This window comes from Oncorhynchus gorbuscha, linkage group LG03, assembly GCF_021184085.1.
Source record: "Oncorhynchus gorbuscha isolate QuinsamMale2020 ecotype Even-year linkage group LG03, OgorEven_v1.0, whole genome shotgun sequence".
Taxonomy (NCBI): domain Eukaryota; kingdom Metazoa; phylum Chordata; class Actinopteri; order Salmoniformes; family Salmonidae; genus Oncorhynchus; species Oncorhynchus gorbuscha.
In genome coordinates, this window is record NC_060175.1 from 3,946,126 (window position 1) to 3,973,971 (window position 27,846).

General features: G+C 48.6%; 1 protein-coding gene across 1 annotated transcript in view; it reads left to right on the forward strand.

Moving 5' to 3' along the window:
* The window catches only part of LOC124024486 (filamin-B), a 115,942-nt gene that overhangs the window by 76,954 nt on the left and 11,142 nt on the right, over positions 1-27,846 (forward strand). Inside the window, 18 exon segments of the mRNA XM_046338393.1 lie at positions 322-389; positions 392-424; positions 3,975-4,164; positions 4,591-4,602; positions 4,605-4,760; positions 4,763-4,836; positions 5,876-5,959; positions 10,187-10,289; positions 11,739-11,879; positions 14,638-14,766; positions 14,945-15,118; positions 16,653-16,808; positions 18,196-18,399; positions 20,389-20,541; positions 22,354-22,476; positions 25,269-25,535; positions 25,660-25,797; positions 26,453-26,568. Of these exon segments, the coding sequence (XP_046194349.1) occupies positions 322-389; positions 392-424; positions 3,975-4,164; positions 4,591-4,602; positions 4,605-4,760; positions 4,763-4,836; positions 5,876-5,959; positions 10,187-10,289; positions 11,739-11,879; positions 14,638-14,766; positions 14,945-15,118; positions 16,653-16,808; positions 18,196-18,399; positions 20,389-20,541; positions 22,354-22,476; positions 25,269-25,535; positions 25,660-25,797; positions 26,453-26,568 (2,321 nt within the window).

The window sequence follows — 27,846 nt, forward strand, 5'->3', positions numbered from 1 at the left end:
ACAAAAGGCAGAGGAATTAAAACGAGGCCTCAAATCTCGACAGGCTCTGTTCAAAAAAGCCAAATCACAAGGCCAGGCTGCTGTCAAGGCCAGTTTTATTTTCAGAAGAGATCGCTAAATCAGCCCGGCCATTTACGGAGATTTCATCAAAAACTGCATGATTAAAGTTTGTGACTTTGCCCAGAAAAAAGGCCTCTTTTTAAATGTGAGTCTGCCTACCCATTTTATTGAGTGGATGATAAATTGCTGTTTTTTCTTTGAAGTAGTTTTGCTAAAATAGAAAATGGTGGCTAATACCGGTGGTCCAGGTCTAATATAAAGGAAATTTGTCCACTGGAGTGCCAGCCAGCTTTCCAGTGGAGTTCACCATCGATGCCAATTTTTTAGGACGCTTTGAGAGGGACAACTATCCGTCCAGATCACAGTGAGTTCACCTGAGGGTTGTATTGTGGTTCTCGAAGCAGGCTGGACTTTCGAGAAACATATAACGGCTAGTGTCTCGGCGGTGGTCGGTCAGTAGCACTGCTCTATGGGGTCTGTAGACGCCTATGGTCACCCTCCCTGCTCTATTTACAGGTAACTGTAGACGGTCAGTAGCACTGCTCTATGGATGGTCCCGGTAACTGTAGACGGTCAGTATCACTGCTCTATGGATGGTCCCGGTAACTGTAGACGGTCAGTATCACTGCTCTATGGATGGTCCCGGTAACTCTCCCTTTAACAGCCTGGTAAATGCATAGTAAATAAACACTACATATGTAGGAACAATTTAGTCTTAAACAAGAGAACCAAAGAAGGAAGTAGGAAGTACTACACTGCTCTATGGATGTACTTAGTAGTAACATATGTAAATACATGTAGCTTATTACTATGTGAATGTGTAGTAACGTCAGTCTCTTTAAAGAGTAATACCTAAAACACCAACATCCTCTTGGTCTTCTCTGTAGGGCGAAGTGTCGTCTTTTCACACAGAATGTACACTGCTCAAAAAAATAAAGGGAACACTTAAAGAGATTTTAATAAGAATATTTCATTCAGATCTAGGATGTGTTATTTTAGTGTTCCCTTTATTTTTTTTGAGTAGTGTAGTTACTTGTGAGGGACCACTGCGTTGATGACTCCATCCCACAAAGACAACTGCAAATCTGTCCTTGATCTCATTCAGTTTTTTTTATTTTTAACAACAAACATTATTACCACGTTCTCACTAACAGCGTAGGAAGGAAGGAAGAGGACTGTGAAATGAAGCCATTTTTTTCATGGAGTCTAAAGCAGTGGTTACCTCCACAGGCAACTAACTATAATGTATCTATGGAAACACCACTTCATCCTACAGCCCTGTCACTACAAACTAGCATCATGGGTAATGGATATAGAAATAACATGAGGAGATTATCAGCTAAATGATTATTAAGCTCATTTAAGTGGTAGTGATTATTTAGCTCATTTAAGTGGTAGTGATTATTTAGCTCATTTAAGTGGTAGTGATTATTTAGCTCATTTAAGTGGTAGTGATTATGAAGCTCATTTAAGTGGTAGTGATTATGAAGCTCATTTAAGTGGTAGTGATTATGAAGCTCATTTAAGTGGTAATAAATGATTAACTCATTTAAGCGTGTGAGCGTTTCTTTGTAGTGATTATGAAGCTCATTCAGCTGCTACTTGTACTTTTGGGACAAATGATTATGAAGCTCATTTGACTAAAAATATGGTAGTGATTAATAAATGAGCTCATTTAAAATGTGGTAGTGATTATGAAGCTCATTTACCTAACAAGTGGTCACTGATTCCATGTTCTCAAACTCATTTGTCCTACCAACAGATTGGTATCCTATCACATGATTTCTTTCCCCATTGGCAGAAGAACTCATTTTAAACAACACACCCCATGCCAGGAATCCAGACAAACATTTTCCTCAGTTTAACCAGTGACACACATTTTTTCCCCCAGTTGGTGCCACCAGATCATGATTATGAAACAATTTCATTTAAGGCGTCGTGATTAAAACAAAAACAAGTAATTTGCTTTCGGTAAAATAAATGATTAAATATCTTTCCAGCGTGATTCAAGATATTGATGTTTCTTGAATGTGGGTTATTTTGGGGGCTTTGAAACGGAAGAGCCTGATTGTGTGAATGTAGTAAACTAACAGGAAGTTAGCTCACCCATTCACGTAGTAAACTAACAGGAAGTATAGTACTTGCCAGTACATTTAAACTAACAGGAAGTATAGTACTCACAGTGGTCATGTTAAACTAACAGGAAGTATAGTACTTTAGTCTTAGTAAACTTGACAAAAGTATAGTACTCACTGCCAGTGGTCATGTAGTAAACTAACAGGAAGTATAGTACTCCCAGTGGTCATGTAGTAAACTAACAGGAAGTATAGTACTCACTGCCAGTGGTCATGTAGTAAACTAACAGGAAGTATAGTACTCGCTGCCAGTTCATGTAGTAAACTAACAGGAAGTATAGTACTCGCTGCCACTTAGTCATGTAGTAAACTAACAGGAAGTATAGTATCACATGCCAGTAGTCATGCATCAGGAAGTTGACTCCTGCCAAGTATAAATCACTGACTTCCATGTTCTCAAAAACTAACATATAGTACCTTGTCCTACCAACAGATTGTTAGTCATGTAGTAAACTAACAGGAAGTATAGTATCACATGAGTTTCTTAGTACTCCCCAGTAGTCAATTGGTAAACTAACAGGAAGTATAGTACTCAACAGTCATGATTAAACTAACAGGAAGTATAGTACTCATGCCAGTAGTCATGTAGTAAACTAACAGGAAGTTTACTCAGTTTAACCAGTGACAGTCAATGGTCATGAAGTATAGTACTTCCCCCAGTCATGTAGTAAACTAACAGGATTAGTACTCACTGCCAGATTTGGTCAGAAACAAGTTTCTTTCTGCCAGTAGTCATGTAAAAACTAACAGGAAGTATTTGCTGCCAGTAGTCATGTAAAACTAACAGGAAGTATAGTACTGTCATGTAGTAAACTTTTAGTACTCGCTGCCAGTAAATATCTTTCAAAGAAACTAACAGGAAGTATAGTACTCACTGCCAGTAGATTCAAGATATTGATGTGCCCAGTAGTCATGTAGTAAACTAACAGGAAGTATAGTACCCAGTGGTCATAATATAGTACTCGCTGCCAGTAGTCATGTAGTAAACTAACAGGATGTATAGTTCACTGCCAGTGGTCAGGAAGTATAGTACTCACTGCAGTAGTCATGTAGTAAACTAACAGGAAGTATAGTACTCAAAACACATTAGCCAGATTGTAGTAAACTAACAGGAAGTATAGTACTCGCTGCCAGTAGTCATGTAGTAAACTAACAGGAAGTATAGTACTCGCTGCCAGTAGTCATGTAGTAAACTAACAGGAAGTATAGTACTCACTGCCAGTGGTCATGCCAGGAAGTATAGTCAGTAGTCATGTAGTAAACTAACAGGAAGTATAGTACGCACTGCCAGTGGTCATGAAGTATAGTACTGCCAGTAGTCATGTAGTAAACTAACAGGAAGTATAGTACTCGCTGCCAGTGGTCATGTAGTAAACTAACAGTACTCACTGCCAGTGGTCATGTAGTAAACTAACAGGAAGAAGTATAGTGGTCATGTAAAACTAGTAAATGTAATGTTCTCATTAAAGTTGTAGCCTGCCAACCTATACACTTGACATGGCCAATTGTGCGCTATATATATAACATCTTGGTTGTAAAATAGTTGCTTGTGAGCTTAATATTAAGATGACAAATAATGAATTACTGGGTGAGTTAGGGAGTTTTTCCTAGCCACCGTGCTTCTACACCTCCATTGTTTGCTGTTGGGGGTTTTAGGCTGGGTTTCTGTACAGCACTTTGAGATATCAGCTGATGTACGAAGGGCTTTATAAATGCATTTGATTTGATTTGTTAAGCAGGATCACTTGTGTAATAGGTCTGAAACATTGTTTTTCTCAGGACCAAGATGGGAAGCCGAAGAGGGTTGGTATCCAGGACAACCGTGACGGGACCTACCTGGTGTCCTACGTACCTGACAAGGTGGGGCGGTACACCATCGTGATCAAGTACGGAGGAGATGAGATCCCTGCCTCGCCCTACCGGGTCAGAGCCACGTCCTCAGGAGACGCCAGCAAATGCACCGTCGCAGGTGAGGGAGTCGTCATGGGTGTCTGACGTGACCTGCATTCTGGACCTCAAGCTCATCCAATCACGGAGCACCGCAAATTTAATTTTTTTTTTACATTCGCTTGTTTTTGGCAGAAAGGAAACTATATGTTAACTAGAGAACTCTTTGGGCTCAAAGTTAAACACAGTGTTCTGTAATCTTAGCACCGGTGTTGAGCCCTGTGGAGGTAATGTTACACACTGGTCCTTCCAGACTGATAGGATATACTTTCCTCTCCCGGGGGGTGTGTGTGTGTGTGTGTATCGTGGACAAAAGGTTTTGCTACACAGAATCAAATGGATACAACGCACATTAGAATAACATCCTACATGCCTCTGATGTTCATCTGAGCTTTTCAGTTACAATTTTCTTCTCCTGACTTCTCTTTTTATCTGTTATTCCGACCAGGTCCTGGTATCGCCCCGTCATCGCGGTCGGGGAAGAGGTGGGCTTTGTGGTGAACGCTAAGGCAGCTGGGAAGGGGAAGGTGACATGTATCGTGGTGACGCCGGATGGGACCGAGGTGGAGGCTGATGTCATCCAGAACGAGGACGGAACATTCGATATCTTCTACACCGCACCGACCCCGGGAACTATGTCATATACGTACGGTTTGGAGGGGAGAACGTCCCCAAGAGCCCCTTCAAAGTCATGGTGAGATGCAGGGTAGTGGAATTCTACTGTTGGGGAAGATGCAGGGTTGTGGAACTATACTGTTGGGGGGGGCAGGGTAGTGGAATTCTACTGTTGGGGGAAGATGCAGGGTTGTGGAACTATACTGTTGGGGGGTGCAGGGTAGTGGAATTCTACTGTTGGGGGAGATGCAGGGTCGTGGAAGGATGCTGCCGGGGGGGCAGGGTTGTGGAAGGATGCTGCCGGGGGATGCAGGGTTGTGGAACTATACTGTTGGGGGAGATGCAGGGTCGTGGAAGGATGCTGCCGGGGGATGCAGGGTCGTGGAAGGATGCTGCCGGGGGATGCAGGGTCGTGGAAGGATGCTGCCGGGGGATGCAGGGTCGTGGAAGGATGCTGCCGGGGGATGCAGGGTCGTGGAAGGATGCTGCCGGGGGATGCAGGGTCGTGGAAGGATGCTGCCGGGGGATGCAGGGAAGGATGCTGCCGGGGGATGCAGGGAAGGATGCTGCCGGGGGATGCAGGGAAGGATGCTGCCGGGGGATGCAGGGAAGGATGCTGCCGGGGGATGCAGGGAAGGATGCTGCCGGGGGATGCAGGGAAGGATGCTGCCGGGGATGCAGGGAAGGATGCTGCCGGGGGATGCAGGGAAGGATGCTGCCGGGGGGATGCAGGGAAGGATGCTGCCGGGGGATGCAGGGAAGGATGCTGCCGGGGGATGCAGGGAAGGATGCTGCCGGGGGATGCAGGGTCGTGGAAGGATGCTGCCGGGGGATGCAGGGTCGTGGAAGGATGCTGCCGGGGGATGCAGGGTCGTGGAAGGATGCTGCCGGGGGATGCAGGGTCGTGGAAGGATGCTGCCGGGGGATGCAGGGTCGTGGAAGGATGCTGCCGGGGGATGCAGGGTCGTGGAAGGATGCTCTAATATGTTATGAAAATGCATCCCTGTGTCTTTGTCTGATCCTGTGCAGACATTTTGGATCCTGTTTCAGTTGTGATGGTGATAAGATCATGTCTTTTTAGATTGTGTGTGAAACCTGACATGGTTGTGATTCCCCAGGCGACTGATGAGGATCCAATGATGCAGCAACAGTCAGCCAATCAGCAGTCAGCTGCTCCTGGAGCCGCCGGATTCCAGCCATGGGTACAGAGTAGAGAAACACCTCTATCCATCTCCCTTCCTTCCTTCCTTCCTTCCTTCCTTCCTTCCAGCCCTGGGTACAGAGTAGAGAAACACCTCTATCCATCTCCTTCCTTCCTTCCTTCCAGCCCTGGGTACAGAGTAGAGAAACACCTCTATCCATCTCCCTTCCTTCCTTCCAGCCCTGGGTACAGAGTAGAGAAACACCTCTATCCATCTCCCTTCCTTCCTTCCAGCCCTGGGTACAGAGTAGAGAAACACCTCTATCCATCTCCCTTCCTTCCAGCCCTGGGTACAGAGTAGAGAAACACCTCTATCCATCTCCCTTCCTTCCTTCCTTCCTTCCAGCCCTGGGTACAGAGTAGAGAAACACCTCTATCCATCTCCCTTCCTTCCTTCCTTCTTTCCTTCCTTCCAGCCCTGGGTACAGAGTAGAGAAACACCTCTATCCATCTCCCTTCCTTCCAGCCCTGGGTACAGAGTAGAGAAACACCTCTATCCATCTCCCTTCCTTCCTTCCTTCCAGCCCTGGGTACAGAGTAGAGAAACACCTCTATCCATCTCCCTTCCTTCCTTCCTTCCAGCCCTGGGTACAGAGTAGAGAAACACCTCTATCCATCTCCCTTCCTTCCTTCCTTCCAGCCCTGGGTACAGAGTAGAGAAACACCTCTATCCATCTCCCTTCCTTCCTTCCTTCCAGCCCTGGGTACAGAGTAGAGAAACACCTCTATCCATCTCCCTTCCTTCCTTCCTTCCAGCCCTGGGTACAGAGTAGAGAAACACCTCTATCCATCTCCCTTCCTTCCTTCCTTCCAGCCCTGATCAGACTGAGAAACACCCATGCCATCTTAGTTCCTTCCTTCCTTCCTCCATCCTGCCCTGGGTACAGAGTCAGAAACACCTCTATCCATCTCCCTTCCTTCCTTCCAGCCCTGGGTACAGAGTGAGAAACACCTCTATCCATCTCCCTTCCTTCCTTCCAGCCCTGGGTACTGTGTTCACACATCCATTCCTTCCTTCCTTCCTTCCTTCCTTCCTTCCAGCCCTGGGTACAGAGTAGAGAAACACCTTATCCATCTCCCTTCCTCCTCCTTCCTTCCTTCCTTCCTTCCTTCCTTCCTTCCTTCCTTCCTTCCTTCCTTCCAGCCCTGGGTACAGAGTAGAGAAACACCTCTATCCATCTCCCTTCCTTCCTTCCTTCTTTCCTTCCTTCCAGCCCTGGGTACAGAGTAGAGAAACACCTCTATCCATCTCTCTTCCTTCCAGCCCTGGGTACAGAGTAGAGAAACACCTCTATCCATCTCCCTTCCTTCCAGCCCTGGGTACAGAGTAGGCCGCAGAGTAGAGAAACCAGATCCATCTCCGTCCTTCCTTCCTTCCAGCCCTGGGACAGAGTACACCGTATCCATCTCCTTCCTTCCTTCCTTCCAGCCCTGGGTACAGAGTAGAGAAACACCTCTATCCATCTCCCTTCCTTCCTTCCTTCCAGCCCTTGGCCACCAGACAGAGTGCCCTCTATCCATCCCCTTCCTCCCTTCCTTCCTTCCTTCCAGCCCTGACAGACCCGAGAAACACCTCTATCCATCTCCCTGTTTTTTTGGGCTAATATTCTACCGCTCTCTGATCGTACACTGGAGAAAGACCCGTGTCCCATGCCATGTTAGTTCCATTTCGTTATCTAGTCTCCATCCTGCCCTCGTTGTCAGTCAGCGACCCCAACCGTGGCACCATGCCAGACCCATTACAGTGGAAACACAGACGCCTCTCTCCTGTTCCTACCACAATAGGACTGTGTGGGATCACACACATATTCCTCGACTACTAAGGTTCAGTATGTTGGAACGGAGAGGGATTTTTCCTTGCTTTTCTTCCGAGAACACAGACGCACATCTTTCATCGTGTATAGTCAGGACGGCCACCAGACAGACCCGTCCATCAGGACGGCCACCAGATAGACCCGTGCCCTAGGCCACCAGACAGACCCGTGCCCTAGGCCCGTCCATCAGGACGGCCACCAGACAGACCCTTGGCCACCAGACAGACCCGTGCCCTTGGCCACCAGACAGACCCGTGCCCTTGGCCACCAGACAGACCCGTGCCCTTGGCCACCAGACAGACCCGTGCCCTTGGCCACCAGACAGACCCGTGCCCTTGGCCACCAGACAGACCCGTGCCCTTGGCCACCAGACAGACCCGTGCCCTTGGCCACCAGACAGACCCGTGCCCTTGGCCACCAGACAGACCCGTGCCCTTGGCCACCAGACAGACCCGTGCCCTTGGCCACCAGACAGACCCGTGCCCTTGGCCACCAGACAGACCCGTGCCCTTGGCCACCAGACAGACCCGTGCCCTTGGCCACCAGACAGACCCGTGCCCTTGGCCACCAGACAGACCCGTGCCCTTGGCCACCAGACAGACCCGTGCCCTTGGCCACCAGACAGACCCGTGCCCTTGGCCACCAGACAGACCCGTGCCCTTGGCCACCAGACAGACCCGTGCCCACCAGACAGACCCGTGCCCACCAGACAGACCCGTGCCCTTGGCCACCAGACAGACCCGTGCCCACCAGACAGACCCGTGCCCACCAGACAGACCCGTGCCCTTGGCCACCAGACAGACCCGTGCCCTTGGCCACCAGACAGACCCGTGCCCTTGGCCACCAGACAGACCCGTGCCCTTGGCCACCAGGACCCGTGCCCTTGGCCACCAGACAGACCCGTGCCCTTGGCCACCAGACAGACCCGTGCCCTTGGCCACCAGACAGACCCGTGCCCTTGGCCACCAGACAGACCCGTGCCCTTGGCCACCAGACAGACCCGTGCCCTTGGCCACCAGACAGACCCGTGCCCTTGGCCACCAGACAGACCCGTGCCCTTGGCCACCAGACAGACCCGTGCCCTTGGCCACCAGACAGACCCGTGCCCTTGGCCACCAGACAGACCCGTGCCCTTGGCCACCAGACAGACCCGTGCCCTTGGCCACCAGACAGACCCGTGCCCTTGGCCACCAGACAGACCCGTGCCCTTGGCCACCAGACAGACCCGTGCCCTTGGCCACCAGACAGACCCGTGCCCTTGGCCACCAGACAGACCCGTGCCCTTGGCCACCAGACAGACCCGTGCCCTTGGCCCGTCCATCAGGGCGGCCACCAGACAGACCCGTGCCCTTGGCCACCAGACAGACCCGTGCCCTTGGCCACCAGACAGACCCGTGCCCTTGGCCCGTCCATCAGGGCGGCCACCAGACAGACCCGTGCCCTTGGCCACCAGACAGACCCGTGCCCTTGGCCACCAGACAGACCCGTGCCCTTGGCCCGTCCATCAGGGCGGCCACCAGACAGACCCGTGCCCTTGGCCCGTCCATCAGGGCGGCCACCAGACAGACCCGTGCCCTTGGCCCGTCCATCAGGGCGGCCACCAGACAGACCCGTGCCCTTGGCCACCAGACAGACCCGTGCCCTTGGCCACCAGACAGACCCGTGCCCTTGGCCACCAGACAGACCCGTGCCCTTGGCCACCAGACAGACCCGTGCCCTTGGCCCGTCCATCAGGGCGGCCACCAGACAGACCCGTGCCCTTGGCCACCAGACAGACCCGTGCCCTTGGCCCGTCCATCAGGGCGGCCACCAGACAGACCCGTGCCCTTGGCCCGTCCATCAGGGCGGCCACCAGACAGACCCGTGCCCTTGGCCCGTCCATCAGGGCGGCCACCAGACAGACCCGTGCCCTTGGCCTGACTATCGAGGGTATATCAAAAGCTGAATCTGGCAAAGTCTTGGCTTGCAATGTCTATCAAAATGCATCTTCTGTCCTCTACTCATCCTCTTCCCTGCTCATCTACTATATATTACCATGGTTACAGGTATTTGGGTTTCTCTTCCTCGCTCTTCCCAGGAGTTCTGAGAGCTTCTGTTTTTCCAGGTATCTGTTATCTCTCTCTCCACCCATCCCTCCTTCCTTTACTCCATGCACCCCTGTACTCCTGCAAGAGGCACCGAACGGAACCAGTCTGCCCTGATGGCTTGTATCTGAATCCCTGCCTGCCTACCTGATTTTCTCTTACCTCTGCTTTTACTACAGGACGACTCAGGCAGAATGAGATTGTAAATGGTAGAAATACAGTGGAGATAGTCACACTTCCTGTTTTGACAGATCTCCTACCAAAGACGTATCAGTCACGTTTTTAACGATCACCCTCCCCATCCCCCTCTTGTTTCCCTCTCCCCTCCAGGTCACAGACGGGTCCTATAACCCAGCCAACCGTATGAACGGAACAGGTTTCAGGCCCTTCGACATGGTCATTCCTTTCGCCTTCCGTAAGGGAGAGATCACAGGTGAGGTTCTGAACAATAACTCTGTAACTTCCTGTTGAGGGAGAGTTAAGAGGTGCGACACTGACCACTGCAGTAACAGATCAAGGGCCATATCATAGGTGAGTCATTGACAGGCATATCTTTCCAGTAAGATAGGATGGAGAGGCCTGTCTCATCATTAACCTCTCTGGGATATTCGGGACTGTAGCGTCCCACCTCAACAGCCAGTGAAAGTGCAGAGCGCCAAATTCAAAACAAATCTTAAAATTCCTCAAGCATACAAGTGTTTTACACCATTTTTAAAGACACTACTTGTAAATCCAGCCACAGTGTCCGATTTCAAATAGGCTTTACAGCGAAAGCACCACAAACGATTGTTTGGTCACCACCAAGTCACAGAAAAACACAGCCATTTGTCGATGAAAATACAAGTGTTATGCATAGAATTTTAGATTAACTTCTCCTTAATGCAACCGCTGTGTCAGATTTCAAAAAAGCTTTACGAAAAAGCAAACCATGCAATAATCTGAGTACAGCGCTCAGACAATAAAACAGCCCAAAAAATATCTGCCATGTTGTGTAGTCAACAGAGGTCAGAAATAGCATTATAAATATTCACTTACATTTGCTCTTCATCAGAATGCACTCCCAGGAATCCCTGATCCACAGTAAGTGTTTGATTTGTTCGATATAGTCCCTCATTTATGTCCAAATACCTCGATGTTCGTGCGTTTTAATACACAATCCAAAATCACGATGTGCCGGCGAGTCCATGCGAAAGTTAAGAAAGTTATATTACAGTTCGTAGAAACATGTCAAACAAAGTATCGAATCAATCTTTAGGATGTTTTTATCATAAATCATAAATGTTCCAACCGGACAATTCCTTTGTCTGTATGAAATCAATGGAACGAGGGTTAACTTTATCATGAACGCTCGTCACGAGCTGATGGGGACTCTGTCAGACACCTGACTCAAACAGCCCTTATGAGCCCCCACTTCACAGTAGAAGCATCAAACAAGGTTCTAAAGACTGACATCTAGTGGAAGTCTTAGGAAGTGCAATATGACCAATATCCCACTATCTTCGATAGGGCGCAAGTTGAAAAACTACAAACCTCAAATTTCCCACTTCCTGGTTGGATTTTTCTCAGGTTTTTACCATATGAGTTCTGTTATACTCAGACATCATTCAAACAGTTAGAAACGTCAGTGTTTTCTATCCACTTATACTAATAATATGCATATTTTAGTTTTTATGGCTGAGTAGCAGGTAGTTTACTCTGGGCACCTTATTCATCCAAGCTACTCATTACTGCCCCCCCAGTCTCAAAGAAGTTAACTAAACACATTGGAATGAGATGCTTCCTGGCACAGTGACCTGTCGATTTGGTGGGGCAGTGTGGAGTGACCTGTCGATTTGGTGGGGCAGTGTAACTTCTCTTAGTAGCCTACGTTCTCTCTCTCTAGGTGAGGTCCACATGCCGTCGGGGAAGACTGCTCAGCCTGAGATCATGGACAACAAGGACGGGACAGTCACAGTGAAGTTTGCCCCGACTGAGGCCGGTCTACACGAGATGCACATCAAGTACAACGGAACACACATTCCAGGTCAGAGCACACACAACACAACGTGCACACAACACAACACAACGTGCACACAACACAACACAACGTGCACACAACACAACACAACGTGCACACAACACAACACAACGTGCACACAACACAACACAACGTGCACACAACACAACACAACGTGCACACAACACAACACAACGTGCACACAACACAACACAACACAACGTGCACACAACACAACACAACACAACGTGCACACAACACAACACAACACAACGTGCACACAACACAACACAACACAACGTGCACACAACACAACACAACGTGCACACAACACAACACAACACAACGTGCACACAACACAACACAACACAACGTGCACACAACACAACACAACACAACGTGCACACAACACAACACAACACAACGTGCACACAACACAACACAACGTGCACACAACACAACACAACGTGCACACAACACAACACAACGTGCACACAACACAACACAACGTGCACACAACACAACACAACGTGCACACAACACAACACAACGTGCACACAACACAACACAACACAACGTGCACACAACACAACACAACGTGCACACAACACAACACAACGTGCACACAACACAACACAACGTGCACACAACACAACACAACGTGCACACAACACAACACAACGTGCACACAACACAACACAACGTGCACACAACACAACACAACGTGCACACAACACAACACAACACAACGTGCACACAACACAACACAACACAACGTGCACACAACACAACACAACACAACGTGCACACAACACAACACAACACAACGTGCACACAACACAACACAACACAACGTGCACACAACACAACACAACGTGCACACAACACAACACAACGTGCACACAACACAACACAACGTGCACACAACACAACACAACGTGCACACAACACAACACAACGTGCACACAACACAACACAACGTGCACACAACACAACACAACGTGCACACAACACAACACAACGTGCACACAACACAACACAACGTGCACACAACACAACACAACGTGCACACAACGTGCACACAACACAACACAACGTGCACACAACACAACACAACGTGCACACAACACAACACAACGTGCACACAACACAACACAACACAACGTGCACACAACACAACACAACACAACGTGCACACAACACAACACAACACAACGTGCACACAACACAACACAACACAACGTGCACACAACACAACACAACACAACGTGCACACAACACAACACAACACAACACAACACAACGTGCACACAACACAACACAACACAACGTGCACACAACACAACACAACACAACGTGCACACAACACAACACAACACAACGTGCACACAACACAACACAACACAACGTGCACACAACACAACACAACACAACGTGCACACAACACAACACAACACAACGTGCACACAACACAACACAACACAACGTGCACACAACACAACACAACACAACGTGCACACAACACAACACAACACAACGTGCACACAACACAACACAACACAACGTGCACACAACACAACGTGCACTTTCAGGGTTTGTTTACTTGTTTGTTTTGCTGCTAGAATAACAGGCTGTGGAACAAAGGCAAATATCTCCCCAACGCAGGAACACAGATCTCACACACACCACACAGGGCACAGAGGAGTGATGAATATCCTGTCGGGATTCCTGTGTGTTGATGTCATGAACAGGACATACCAGGGAGGGAGGAGGGGGGAGAGGCGGAGGGAGGGGGAGAGGCGGAGGGAGGGGGAGAGGCGGAGGGAGGGGGGGGGAGAGGCGGAGGGAGGGGGAGAGGCGGAGGGAGGGGGGAGAGGCGGAGGGAGGGGGGAGAGGCGGAGGGAGGGGGGGGGGAGAGGCGGAGGGAGGGGGGAGGGGAGAGGCGGAGGGAGGGGGGAGGGGAGAGGCGGAGGAGGGGGGGAGGGGAGAGGCGGAGGGAGGGGGGGGAGGGGAGAGGGCGGAGGGAGGGGGGGAGAGATCGGAGGGAGGGGGATGTCAGAACAGGCGGAGGGAGGGGGGGAGAGGCGGAGGGAGGGGGGGAGGCGGAGGGAGGGGGGAGAGGCGGAGGGAGGGGGGAGAGGCGGAGGGAGGGGGAGAGGCGGAGGGAAGAAGAGAATCGCTCAGTTGAAAAGATCCTCCTTTCTGCGAGATTCTGTTTTGAGCTCAGACCTGTTGAGATGACGCTGTTGGTGAAAGACTTCTCCTGGTGATATCAGGAGAATGTGTCGATCCCTCCCTGGGACCCTTGGAGGGCTACTGTGGGGATACGGTGTGCGGAATGGAGGGTTAGTGTGGGGGTACGGTGTGCGGAATGGATGGCTACTGTGGGGGTACGGTGTGCGGAATGGATGGCTACTGTGGGGGTACGGTGTGAGGAATGGAGGGTTAGTGTGGGGGTACGGTGTGAGGAATGGAGGGTTAGTGTGGGGGTACGGTGTGAGGAATGGAGGGCTACTGTGGGGGTACGGTGTGAGGAATGGAGGTTTAGTGTGGGGGGTACGGGGGGATCAACACCTGATCTCTGCTGTCCAACCTGGATGGATATTTGTTGTAATGCAGACGAGAGCTCTGCATCAGCGTACTATGAGTTTTGATGCTCAGACACAGTACTCGTAGACAACCACCACGTGTTATAGGACCAGGAGTTGTTCTGTCTGATCAAGGACAACTCCTAGCCCTCCTAGCTTATAGTCTCAGGTTGATGATGTTGTCGTTGTCTCTTCAGAGTCTCCTCTACAGTTCTATGTGAACAACGCCAACAGTGCCAATGTGACTGCCTCCGGTCCCGGTCTGGTCTACGGCGTCGCCAACAGGACTGCCATGTTCACCATCTACACAGAGGACGCTGCCGAGGGTACGTACAGAGGAGACATGGTTTGCTCTGAGGGGGAATTGAAATGCGTAGCATAGCAGAGACTTTCATGTTTTACTGTAAATGATGACTGGTAGATGCCGTGGCTGTCTGGAACATCCTTATGAAAGTGTTAGAGGAACCATCTGATCCCCGTTGACCGTTTCTGACTGGTCTCCAGGAGGTTTGGACTTGGCCATCGAGGGTCCTTCCAAGGCAGATATCACCTGTGTGGATAATAAAGATGGTACCTGCACAGTGACCTACCTGCCTGTTCTCCCTGGAGACTACCATATCCTGGTCAGATACAACGACAAGCACATCGCTGGCAGCCCCTTCAACGCTAGGATCACCGGTAAGACACACACACACACACACAATGCTAGGATCACATAACACTTTCTCTCTCTCTCTCTCTCCTAACCTTATTACAACATACTGGTGCCCTGCAATGAAAAGACTAACGTTACATTCACACTCTCTGAGAGAAAAGCACATGGTCAGTGGTTCAGCTTGTGGTATGCCGCGGTACTGCACGTTGGCGTGCATGACGTCATCGTTGCCGTTAATGCTCGTTTGACCACCAGAGGGCGTCTTTGAGAAGTTGTTTTAAAGACTAGGAGGCTGTAGGTTTGAGTCTTGCTTCTCTGTTGCTGTTTTGAGCAGGACTTATTGGCATACCGGCCTCTTTCAATATACAGTATGTCATGTTATCCATGTCTTTAAATGCCGTCAAACATTTCAGTTATAAAACGAAATAACAAAAGGAGCCTTGAATAATAAATCAAAAAATGAATAAATCGTAACTTGTCGGTTAAAGGCGTTGAATTCACAAATGCGTTTGACTGTTTTTAATATTGGCTGTACTAGACTTTACAATATATTTTTTAGAACAGACTAATGGGGTTGATTCTAATTTGTTTGTAAATTATTTGTTTTGTTTATCTAAAATTAAATTGATTCATATTATGGTTTTTCTTTTCCAAGAAAGAGAGGCTACTGTCAAATGCTTTTTGTCGGCCTGTGTTTCTCTTAGAAGATGGAGCAGTACAACATGACTGGTCAGGACAAGGCCAAGGTTACTAAGTGAAGAGCAAAATGATCCTAACATTTCCACACCCTAGTTCTAGTCTAACCAATATCCAAACAGAGATTCAGTGAAAATACAAATCAGATTTATCAAGACCAGTCCCCCATGCTGGTCTCAGAGCAGTGTGAAACGGACCAGTCTCCATGCTGGTCTCAGAGCAGTGTGTAACGGTCCATTCTCCATGCTGGTCTCAGAGCAGTGTGAAACGGACCAGTCTCCATGCTGGTCTCAGAGCAGTGTGTAACGGACCAGTCTCCATGCTGGTCTCAGCAGTATGAAACGGTGCTGAAATGGTTGACCACACGTGGGTAGGCTATTGCTTCAAATCCTATTTTAACATGGGATAACTTTGGGAGTTTCAGTAAGCAACCATTTGCCTTCAATTGCATTAGCCTACTTTATTCCACTATTTCTGTCGTTCAGTGATTTTATTCCCTCAGTGAATCGTTATGGATCCATCCAGATGAGGTTAGAAACCAGATGGGTGACGTGACTCGCACACATCATTAATAGGTTTAAAGTCCCTAAACTCATCAAGAGCCTGTCGAGTGGTTGGCTTCTTTTGTATTCCAGTGTATTGGACAGGCTGCTAAACCATTTCCACCTGCCCCACAGTGTTGTGCTCAGTGCACTTTCAGTCCATTCTCTGACTCTACCAATGACACCAGATCGTTATTTATATAAACTTTTTAACGTTCTGCCAGTAAATGTAATCAATAAAACACCTATCCCTGACCTGATTCTCTAAGTCTCATCCTGAAAGCCTCTAACTCACTAACCCCTGTCTGTCTCTTCGCAGAGGAGAAACGTTGTTCCCAGTTGAAGTTGGGTTCTGCAGCAGACTTCTCCCTGGACATTACAGAAACTGACCTGTCTCTACTTACCGCCAGCATCAAAGCCCCCTCTGGCCGCGATGAACCATGTCTGCTCAAGAGACAGCCCAACAACCACATCGGTAAGACCTGACCCCAGCCAAATAACCACATCGGTAAGACCTGACCCTAACCCCAGCCCGACGACCACGTCGGTACGTCCTGACCCCAGCCCGACGACCACGTCGGTACGTCCTGACCCCAGCCCGACGACCACGTCGGTACGTCCTGACCCCCAGCCCGACGACCACGTCGGTACGTCCTGACCCCCAGCCCGACGACCACGTCGGTACGTCCTGACCCCCAGCCCGACGACCACGTCGGTACGTCCTGACCCCCAGCCCGACGACCACGTCGGTACGTCCCTGACCCCCAGCCCGACGACCACGTCGGTACGTCCTGACCCCCAGCCCGACGACCACGTCGGTACGTCCTGACCCCCAGCCCGACGACCACGTCGGTACGTCCTGACCCCAGCCCGACGACCATCCATCTTGTAAAGCATGGCTGCTCCCCCTGTGGCAGGGCTGTGTGTCCTGGGAATCTGCTTAAACCTGTACAGTCTTATTATTCTTCAGCGGTAAACAAATGTGTGGAATAACTGTTTGCCGGCCGCGATGTGACTGTAGCGCTCCTTATACTTTCAATGCATTTTTACACCGAAGGTGGATGAACTGTTGGTCTGTTTACCCACTGATTCAACTGACTGAAGGGCTGGGAGTTTTCTTGAGGAATTACATTTGTTTGGCAAGGGAGTATGGAGACAGGATGTATGTGCTGGTATATACCATGTATGAGTAGGGTCACTGACAGGTGATGTATGAGTAGGGTCACTGACAGGTGATGTATGAGTAGGGTCACTGACAGGTGATGTATGAGTAGGGTCACTGACAGGTGATGTATGAGTAGGGTCACTGACAGGTGATGTATGAGTAGGGTCACTGACAGGTGATGTATGAGTAGGGTCACTGACAGGTGATGTATGAGTAGGGTCACTGACAGGTGATGTATGAGTAGGGTCACTGACAGGTGATGTATGAGTAGGGTCACTGACAGGTGATGTATGAGTAGGGTCACTGACAGGTGATGTATGAGTGGGTCACTGACAGGTGATGTATGAGTAGGTCACTGACAGGTGACTGCACTGGTATGGATTTATGTCTGACCTATAATAAATGAATTTATGTCTAGATTAAAATAGCTTAGCAGGGCCTCTAACTCTCTCTCCCTGCCCCTCTGTCCCATCTACCCTTTCTCCCTTTTTCTCTCTCTCTCTCCCTGCCCCTCTGTCCCATCTACCCTTTCTCCCTTTTTCTCTCTCTCTCCCTGCCCCTCTGTCCCATCTACCCTTCCCCTTTTCTCTCTCTCTCTCTCTCTGCCCCTCTGTCTCATCTACCCTTCCCCTTTTCTCTCTCTCTCTGCCCCTCTGTCCCATCTACCCTTCCTCCCCTTTTCTCTCTCTCTCCCCAGGTATTTCCTTCATCCCGAGGGAGGTTGGGGAGCACGTGGTGAGCATCAAGAAGAATGGCTGCCATGTTCCCAACAGCCCCATCACAATCATGGTTGTGCAATCTGAGATCGGAGACGCCTCCAAGGTCAAGGTGTACGGACAGGGGCTGGTCGAGGGACACACCTTCGACACGTCTGACTTTGTGGTAGACACACGAGAAGCAGGTGAGTGTCTTGAATAGTACCCTATAACTTGTTACACCCCGCCAAACTCTGTTACTACTACCCCCCCCTTAAAATAATGCGTCTCCTATTGGGAATGGTTGCTTTAAGAGGCCATGGGGGTTGATTTTGTAGTTAGTCTTGTTAGAGCCGATTTGGACATATTTGTATAAAAAAACGAACGTATGGAGCTCCATGTATATTTGTGTAAATATATTAAATATGAATGTAAATGATGAAATATTAGGTACGTACTTTTATGATTTATATTTACCTGATTGAGATGTATTCATTTGTTGTTAGTGTAACTCAGCCATTTGGCCCCCCCTCTTGCCTGTTCATTGTATTGTGGTAATTGTGTTAGGATAAAGGCAGGAAGTTGGGCCTTCGGGAGGGAGTCCTTGCTAGATGCGGGAGCGGTATAGTTTTTTGACCATACAGACATACAGACATATAGGTCATAATATGTATTTTCCATATCAAGTATTCTATGCTTTAAGTTGATTGGAGAATCATTTATATGTTAGATATAAGAAGAAAAAAACATTTTTGTTGCACCATATCCCTGGATGTCATGGAATGTTTGGCCTTTTGGAAACCTTGACTGTGGACTGTATGCATACCAAACAACCCCGCTTCAGGCTTGGGCAGTGGCTATGGTAAAGACTAAAGGAAGCCACTACAAGTCTCATGTTCTTACGGGCCTGGTTCCTGTGTCTCCGGGGCCTGGTTCCTGTGTCTCCGGGGCCTGGTTCCCAGCGTTTCTGTTTCCCGTTATTGATTCTCACACCTTCACACACACTTAACACAATGTCTCTGGCGGTGTCTCAGGTTCCGTTAACGGTAGTTAACATAAGTGAGAGAATCTAAGTTTCAGCCAAAACCTCTACAGTGTGATTAGGACCTAGGATGTTGTGGAGTCAGTGGCTGTGTCCCGAATGGAACCCTATTCCCTATTGGCCCTGGTTAAATTGTAGTGAACAGGCTGTGGTTTGGGACACAGTCGTTGTGATTGGGTAGAATAGTCGGGCCTCCAATCAGACTGGGTATGGAACAGGCCTACAGATATAAAGGAAGAGAATGAACCATAATGGGGTTATTTAACCTTTAACACTGTATTACGGCGAACCCAAACTATTCTTTCTGGAAACCAGAGATGTGATTCTGTTATTAAGTTTAGTCTTCGTTGACTGTATAATGTGAACGTGATAATGTGGCTTTTACGTCTGGATTTGTCAGTCAATCTCCAGCGTCATGGTTGGATAGAAAGCATCTTTTGATTTGGTCAAATGGTCCCAATGGTTTCCTAAACGGACACGACTGCTGAATGCAGTTGAGTGGGGTTCAAATCTAAAGAATGTTTTTCAACCTTTTTATTTAACTAAAGTCTGAACAAATTCTTATTTACAATGATGGCCTACCCCGGGCCAAACCCGGACGATGCTGGGCCATTTGTACACCGTCCTATGGGACTCCCAATCACAGCCGGTTGTGATACGGCCCGGAATCGAACCATGGTCTAAGGCACTGCATCGCAACCGCTGCGCCACTTGGCAACACATGGCTCAGTCTCACTCTCAGAACTGCCTGACTGGTGTTGTTGTAGGCTACAGGGGTCTGATCCGGTCTATCCAGGGTCTGACTGTCTACTCTGTCACCCAGGTTACAGGGGTCTGATCCTGTCTATCCAGGGTCTGACTGTCTACTCTGTCACCCAGGTTACGGGGGTCTGATCCTGTCTATCCAGGGTCTGACTGTCTACTGTCACCCAGGCTACGGGGGTCTGATCCTGTCTATCCAGGGTCTGACTGTCTACTCTGTCACCCAGGTTACGGGGGTCTGATCCTGTCTATCCAGGGTCTGACTGTCTACTGTCACCCAGGCTACAGGGGTCTGATCCTGTCTATCCAGGGTCTGACTGTCTACTGTCACCCAGGTTACGGGGGTCTGATCCGGTCTATCCAGGGTCTGACTGTCTACTCTGTCACCCAGGTTACGGGGGTCTGGCCCTATCTGTTGAGGGACCCAGTAAGGTGGACATCCAGACCCAGGACGTGGAGGATGGGACATGTGTCGTCTCCTACTGCCCGTCAGAACCAGGCTCCTACATCGTCTCCGTACGCTTCGCTGACCAACACGTGCCAGGTGAGTCTACGTACAGCTCTGTTATTGTACCAGACTCTCCTTTATACCAAAATGATCAGGGTCAACGAGGAGGATCCTACCAATCAGGTTTGAGGAGTTAACTTTGGGGTTCGACTCGGGATAACTGGTCATAGGAATGTGGCTCACCTTTTAGCCAGGTACATTTCTATGACAATGAATCATTTACTAACCTTCTCTGCGGCAGGCTAACTCAATGGGTGGGCTAGACCATACTATTTACCACAACAAACTGATGCTGCTCTGCGGCAGGCTTACTCAATGGGTGGGCTAGACCATACTATTTACCACAACAAACTGATGCTGCTCTGCGGCAGGCTAACTCAATGGGTGGGCTAGACCATACTATTTACCACAACAAACTGATGCTGGCCCTAAGACTGCACTCAACCAGCTGTATACGACCATAGAGCAAACAGGAAAACGCTCATCCAGAGGTGGCATTCCTAGTGGCCGGTGATTTTAATGCGGGGAAACATAAATCCGTTTCGCCTCATTTCTACCAGCATGTTAAATGTGCAACCAGAGGGAGAACAAACTCTATACCGCCTTTACTCCACACAGAGACTCATACAAAGCTGCAAATCTGACCTTAACTCTCATCCTGATTCCCGCTTACAAGCAAAAACTCAAACTGGAAGTACCAGTGACCGTGGTCCAGTGACCGTGGTCCAATGAAGTGAATGCTTATCTACAGAACTGTTTCCCTAACAGACTGGGGTATGTTCTGGAATAATCTGATGGAATTTAGGCGTTAACGACATCAGTCATCGGCTAATTTAACTACGTCGACAAAACCGTCCCCACAGTTGACCGTACGTACATTCCCCAACCAGAAGCCATGGATTACAGGCAACATCCGCACTGAGCTAAAAGCTAGAGTTGCCACGTTGAAGGAGCGGGACTCTAATCTGGATGTTTATATGACATCCCACTACGACGTCCGAGCAGTCAAACGGGCAAAGCGTCAATACAGGACTGAGATTTAACTCCGCCGGCTCTGACATCCTGCCACATCGATCACGGATTCCAAAGGGTAACCCAGCCACGAGCTGCCCAGTGACACGACCAGATGAGCTAAATGCCTTCAATTCTCATCAATCTACACACAATTCCCCATAATGACAAAGCAAAAACAGGTTTTTAGAATTGTTTGCTAATTTTATTAAAAAATTAAATCTGATTTACATAAGTATTCAGACCCTTTACTCAGTACTTTGGGTAAGCACCTTTGGCAGCGAATACGGCTTTGAGTGTTATTGGGTATGACGCTACAAGCTTGGCACACCTGTATTTCTAGAATGCCCTTCGAACCAATTAGATCCAAGTATTCAACAACTCTGTGATATTAGAGTTAAATATAACTCCACTCGATTACTGCCTGGTCTCCATCCTGGTACTTCTAAAAGCTTGTTTTCTACCACAGCCTTCTGAATTTGTGACAACTTCCTCTTTTTGATTTGGGCACAAATGAAAATGTGGCTCAGTCTAGCCCATGGATTGATGTTTCTGCGTTCAACTAGCCACGAGCAACATGGGCGGACGAGCAATATCCACCGTCGTTGTACGGTTGAAGCCAGAGCTGGAATGTGAAGAACTGAAGCTAGTTCGCTTTATAAAACCCTGAGTAGATGTAATGTGCTTCGTATCTAAGATGCCCATCTGGTGTTGCAGCAGAGCTTGAAGTTGTGAATTGTCAGTGATCTCATTTTTAAAATGGTATAATGTTAATTTGATTAATTTCTTCTAAAATGAAGTGACCGTTGTCCCTGCTGTGTGTGTTCGTCGCCACAGGCAGCCCGTTCGCGGTGAAGGTGACCGGTGAGGGCCGTATCAGAGAGAGCATCACCAGGAGACAGAAGGCTGCTTCCATCGCCACTGTCGGTAGTGTCTGTGACCTCAACCTCAAGATACCAGGTAAGAACACCTATAGAATGTATTATCAACCTGTGTATGTATTTATATATTACCAGCCTGTATATAACCTATATATATTACCAGCCTGTATATAACCTATATATATTACCAGCCTGTATATAACCTATATATATTACCAGCCTGAAATGTTTTAATATTGAATTGAATTGTTTAGTTATAATAGGCCTTTAATTTGTTACATTCACTGACCGGCAAGATATATTTTATATTAAACAATTTCAGTGACATTTGGTCCACCAAAGTTATTAATTTTCTATGTTCGGAGCAGTTTGCTAGTCGCCCCGCCCCTCTGTACGTGCGCCCCGCCCCTCTGTACGTGCGCCCCGCCCCTCTGTACGTGCGCCCCGCCCCTCTGTACGTGCGCCCCGCCCCTCTGTACGTGCGCCCCGCCCCTCTGTACGTGCGCCCCGCCCCTCTGTACGTGCGCCCCTCGATTGACTCTGGGAAGAGTGTTCCATCCAGGTATGAATGAGTACACATGTGCCAGAAGTACGTTTCTGAAATGGGGCGTTCCAATCTGGGGGGGCCATAGATGGAAATTTGACAGACATATATTTTTCCATCTATTGATTTTGAGACAAGTATTCTTTGTGTAATTTTAAAGGTCTAAATGAACCGAATTTGCAAAGCTGATTTAAGTTTACTGTGTATGTTGACGACAAAGCTTGTTGGCTGTTCAGCCTCATGCCGAAGTAGCAAGGACTTTGTCCAAAGTTTGTCTGCTATAACTGAAACCACATGGACAGAGATATTAGGGTATGTCTACAAGTACACACATTACATCTACTCTCCCCATAGTACAGTAGAAAGAAACGTCTCTTTTAGAGTTTATTTCTGAAACGCACAGACCTCTGGGAAACCTTGTCTCGTTCAGAAGACGTGTCACTTGGCAGCCAAGTTAGAACAGCTCATCGAGTGCCTGCCAGCTCCCTCTGTTCCCTCTCTAATTGTGGCTCTGAGGCCACACGCCCATCCATGTTTGTATAGGCCATGCAGATGGAGGGTTGGCCAACGCTGTAGAATGAGTATTGGACTGTAGAGGATTTACTGTTGGCTATCCCAAGGAAGTAGGATGGGCTGGATGTTCCCCATATCGTGGAGGCCCATTCACTGGAGCGGTGTGCTGATGTCATACTCTGGGTGTGGACTGAACCAACAGTGTTCTTTTTTGGGGGGGTCAGTAAGGTTCCCTGTACTACTGATGTCCCTATTCTACATGGGTTCTGAGGTTTCTTTATCCTACTTTGCTATTTCATCTACTTTTGTGTTTCCTGTTTCCTGTACCTGGGCCTCTCTCTTTCCAGCCCTGATTTCTCTCTATCCCTGTTTCTCTCTGTCCCTGTTTCTCTCTGTCCCTGTTTCTCTCTGTCCCTGTTTCTCTCTGTCCCTGTTTCTCTCTGTCCCTGTTTCTCTCTGTCCCTGTTTCTCTCTGTCCCTGTTTCTCTCTGTCCCTGTTTCTCTCTGTCCCTGTTTCTCTCTGTCCCTGTTTCTCTCTGTCCCTGTTTCTCTCTGTCCCTGTTTCTCTCTGTCCCTGTTTCTCTCTGTCCCTGTTTCTCTCTGTCCCTGTTTCTCTCTGTCCCTGTTTCTCTCTGTCCCTGTTTCTCTCTGTCCCTGTTTCTCTCTGTCCCTGTTTCTCTCTGTCCCTGTTTCTCTCTGTCCCTGTTTCTCTCTGTCCCTGTTTCTCTCTGTCCCTGTTTCTCTCTGTCCCTGTTTCTCTCTGTCCCTGTTTCTCTCTGTCCCTGTTTCTCTCTGTCCCTGTTTCTCTCTGTCCCTGTTTCTCTCTGTCCCTGTTTCTCTCTGTCCCTGTTTCTCTCTGTCCCTGTTTCTCTCTGTCCCTGTTTCTCTCTGTCCCTGTTTCTCTCTGTCCCTGTTTCTCTCTGTCCCTGTTTCTCTCTGTCCCTGTTTCTCTCTGTCCCTGTTTCTCTCTGTCCCTGTTTCTCTCTGTCCCTGTTTCTCTCTGTCCCTGTTTCTCTCTGTCCCTGTTTCTCTCTGTCCCTGTTTCTCTCTCTGTCCCTGTTTCTCTCTCTGTCCCTGTTTCTCTCTCTGTCTCTGTTTCTCTCTCTGTCTCTGTTTCTCTCTCTGTCTCTGTCTCTGTCTCTGTGTTTCTCTCTCTGTGTTTCTCTCTCTGTGTCCCTGTTTCTCTCTGTCCCTGCCTGTTTCTCTTCTATAGCGACGTGGTTCCTTCTGGCTCTATCCCGGGAAATCCTCTATGGTGTATCTCCTATATGTCGCTCCCACTGCTCTGTGTGGCTGGGGGGCCGTGGAGGGTCCCATGGGTCCCCTAGAGGCAGAGTGGTGTCCAGGCTGTCTGGTCTGGTACTGGGCAGGGCCCCGGGCATGTGGAGGACCTCTGGTGTTACCCTGGTTCTAGGCAGGGACTCTACTGCTACTACCTTGGTACGGTGCAGGGCGGTGGGCATGTGGAGCTCTGCTACCCCCCTGGAGAGGCCCACAGGGCTGGAGGGTGCGTTGATAGCACTGGGCTTTCGGATGGCGAGGTTGGCAGCATGAACGCACTCCATCACAGCATGTCACAAGTGTGTGTGTGTGTGCTCGTGCCTTCACATGCACCAAGAGTCTTTAAGATTATTCCGTTTTATTTAAAGATGCATGTTTTGGTTTCTTTTATGTTCTGCTTTTAAAAGTTAAATATCAACATTACCCGACTTTCTGGAGGAAGGAGAGGGACTGAGAGAAACTGGGAGACTCTCCTGCTCTTTCTGCTGTGGAATAACACCTCCCTTCTCTGCCCCTCTCCCTCCCCCTGTCAGAGATCGACATCCATGACGTGTCAGCCCAGGTAACCAGTCCGTCTGGCGCCACAGAGAAGGCAGACATGGAGGCGGTGGGGCCCAGCACCTACTGCGTACGCTTCGTTCCCCATGAGATGGGAATTCACACGGTGGATGTGAAATACAGGGACCAGCACATTCCAGGGAGCCCCTTCCAGTTCACTGTGGGGCCCCTGGGAGAGGGAGGGGCTGGAAAGGTCAGGGCCGGTGGACCAGGCCTGGAGAAGGCAGAGTGTGGAGAACCAGGTAGAGCCATCTGATATATCTCCATCTGTCTCCCAGATCCCTCTATATACCTTCATCACATCTCTCTCCATATGGGGGAAAATGTTACTCTATAATATTTATACGGGTCTCCTCCTCCTCCAAGCGGAGTTCAGTATCTGGACACGGGAGGCTGGTGCCGGTGGTCTGTCTGTCGCTGTAGAGGGGCCCAGCAGAGCTGAGATCTCCTTTGAAGACAGGAAGGATGGGTCCTGTGAAGTGTCCTACGTAGCTCAGGAGCCTGGTAGGAACACTGCAACCTGGTCAACTATCTGTCCAACGTATATACTTTAAAATGTTCAAATCTATTTTTGTATGCTCAATGTTTTACTGCGTGTCTGAAGGTTGGATGGGTCTGCTTGGTCAAGGTAACGGTGTACCTGGCTGTGAACCTGTGCTTAAGTTTGAAATAGTAGGCATTTTGGATATGTGAATAAATACTGTTTTTATAGTATGTGAATTTATAATGGAGAATGTTTTAAATGCCAGGATGTTAAACTCGTTTCAGCTTTTCATTTAGTAGAATTCACTGCACGGCATTGAGGAAGAGAATCGTCTATAGAGACCCACGTGTCTAACAACATTCACCGAAATACAAATCTGTTCAGTCTCCTGACAACTGTCTTGGTGTGTTTGGACCATGTTAGTTTGTTGGTGATTTGGACACCAAGGAACTTGAAGCTCTCAACTTGCTCCACTACAGTCCCGTTGATGAGAATGGGGCGTGCTCGGTCCTCCTTATCCTGTAGTCCACAATCATCTCCTTAGTCTTGATCACGTTGAGGGAGAGGTTGTTGTCCTGGCACCACACGGCCAGGTCTCTGACCTCTCTCTGATTTCAGACAGCCGTGGTCTGTACAGTACCAGAATGGTTTGTCAACACACATCTTTCTCCACAGGTGACTACGAGGTGTCAGTGAAGTTCAACGAGGAGCACATCCCAGACAGCCCGTACCTTGTGCCTGTCATGGCGCCTACGGACGACGCCCGCCGTCTCACTGTTGCTAGTCTTCAGGTGAGACACAAGGAAACACCCCCACACCTGCACCATGTCCGCAGCTATTTAGTTAAGCGTTTAACACTGATTCATTAGTGAGATCCACATCTTTCAACATTACCACACTTCCCTTGTACAAATCTCTTTATCTAACATTGTTACATTAACTTAAAATAGATGAAATGGAGATTATAAGGTAGTGGTCAGCCCGTCGGCTGTATTATCTTCAATCAGATTGGATAATGGGTTTTAAAAGGGGGAATGAATCATTACTTTATGTTCCTAAAGGCATCACTAGTATGATCTGTGGAGGATTGGCTACGCTGTGTTCCAGATCTATCAGGGAGTATCTTTCTGGCTCTGCTAAGGTCTCAGCTGGGTGATAAAGACGTATGAAATGAGGTCACGTGACGACGATGGACTGGACCCGTTGACTCCAAATGATCAACAATAACACTTAAACAGCTGTAAAAAAAAAAAAATTTAAATCCAACTTCCTGTTACAGCTACCAGGTGCTCTTGATACAGAGAAGGTTAAACGCATACATACCCTATGTACACACACACACACACACACACACACACACACACACACACACACACACACACACACACACACCGAGAAATCAAATAATATTATTTTACACTTGATTTTGATAAAGTTTGGCTTACTAGGTGGGGACTATTAGCTTCAGGATCTCTGTACCATCTATTGGGAACTATCCAAATGAAGTGTGAGCTTAATTATGTTGTGAAATAGCTGCGGGACATCCTTTAAACTGGTGTGGGACTCTGTGGTGTTTCTCTTGTGTTTCAGTTAAAGGCTTTTAACAGCATCAACATCATTCTGGCTTGCTGCTTGGTTGGCTAATGCAGAGAGAGGAAGCCCCCCCTCGGTCTGACCTGGTTTAGTCTTCTACAACCTTTCTAGTAACTAGATTTTTAGTTCTATTCCCCTGTAGTTCCCTGTCCTGCCCCTGATGTGTCCCCCCCTGACCCTATAGACCTGTCCTGTCTATAGTAGACTACCTAATTGGGCTCAGGTCTACCTCTCTAGGCATTAGCTGGTCACGCTGAGCACAGGGCAAATGCAAAGGTGGTATTCTGTGTTCTATATTGTTATGATGCAAGTCTCCCCAGCCGAGAGGGTCAGCCTGAACAAGGTGATTTGTAGATTCTGTGCAGCAGGAGAACTCGGGCTGACTGTCTCTGACGTGGGGAGTACCTTGATTTTTATAAAATGGTAACCACAATGTTGTATACAATTTTATAATGGGCATGTATTCTTGGCTCTGA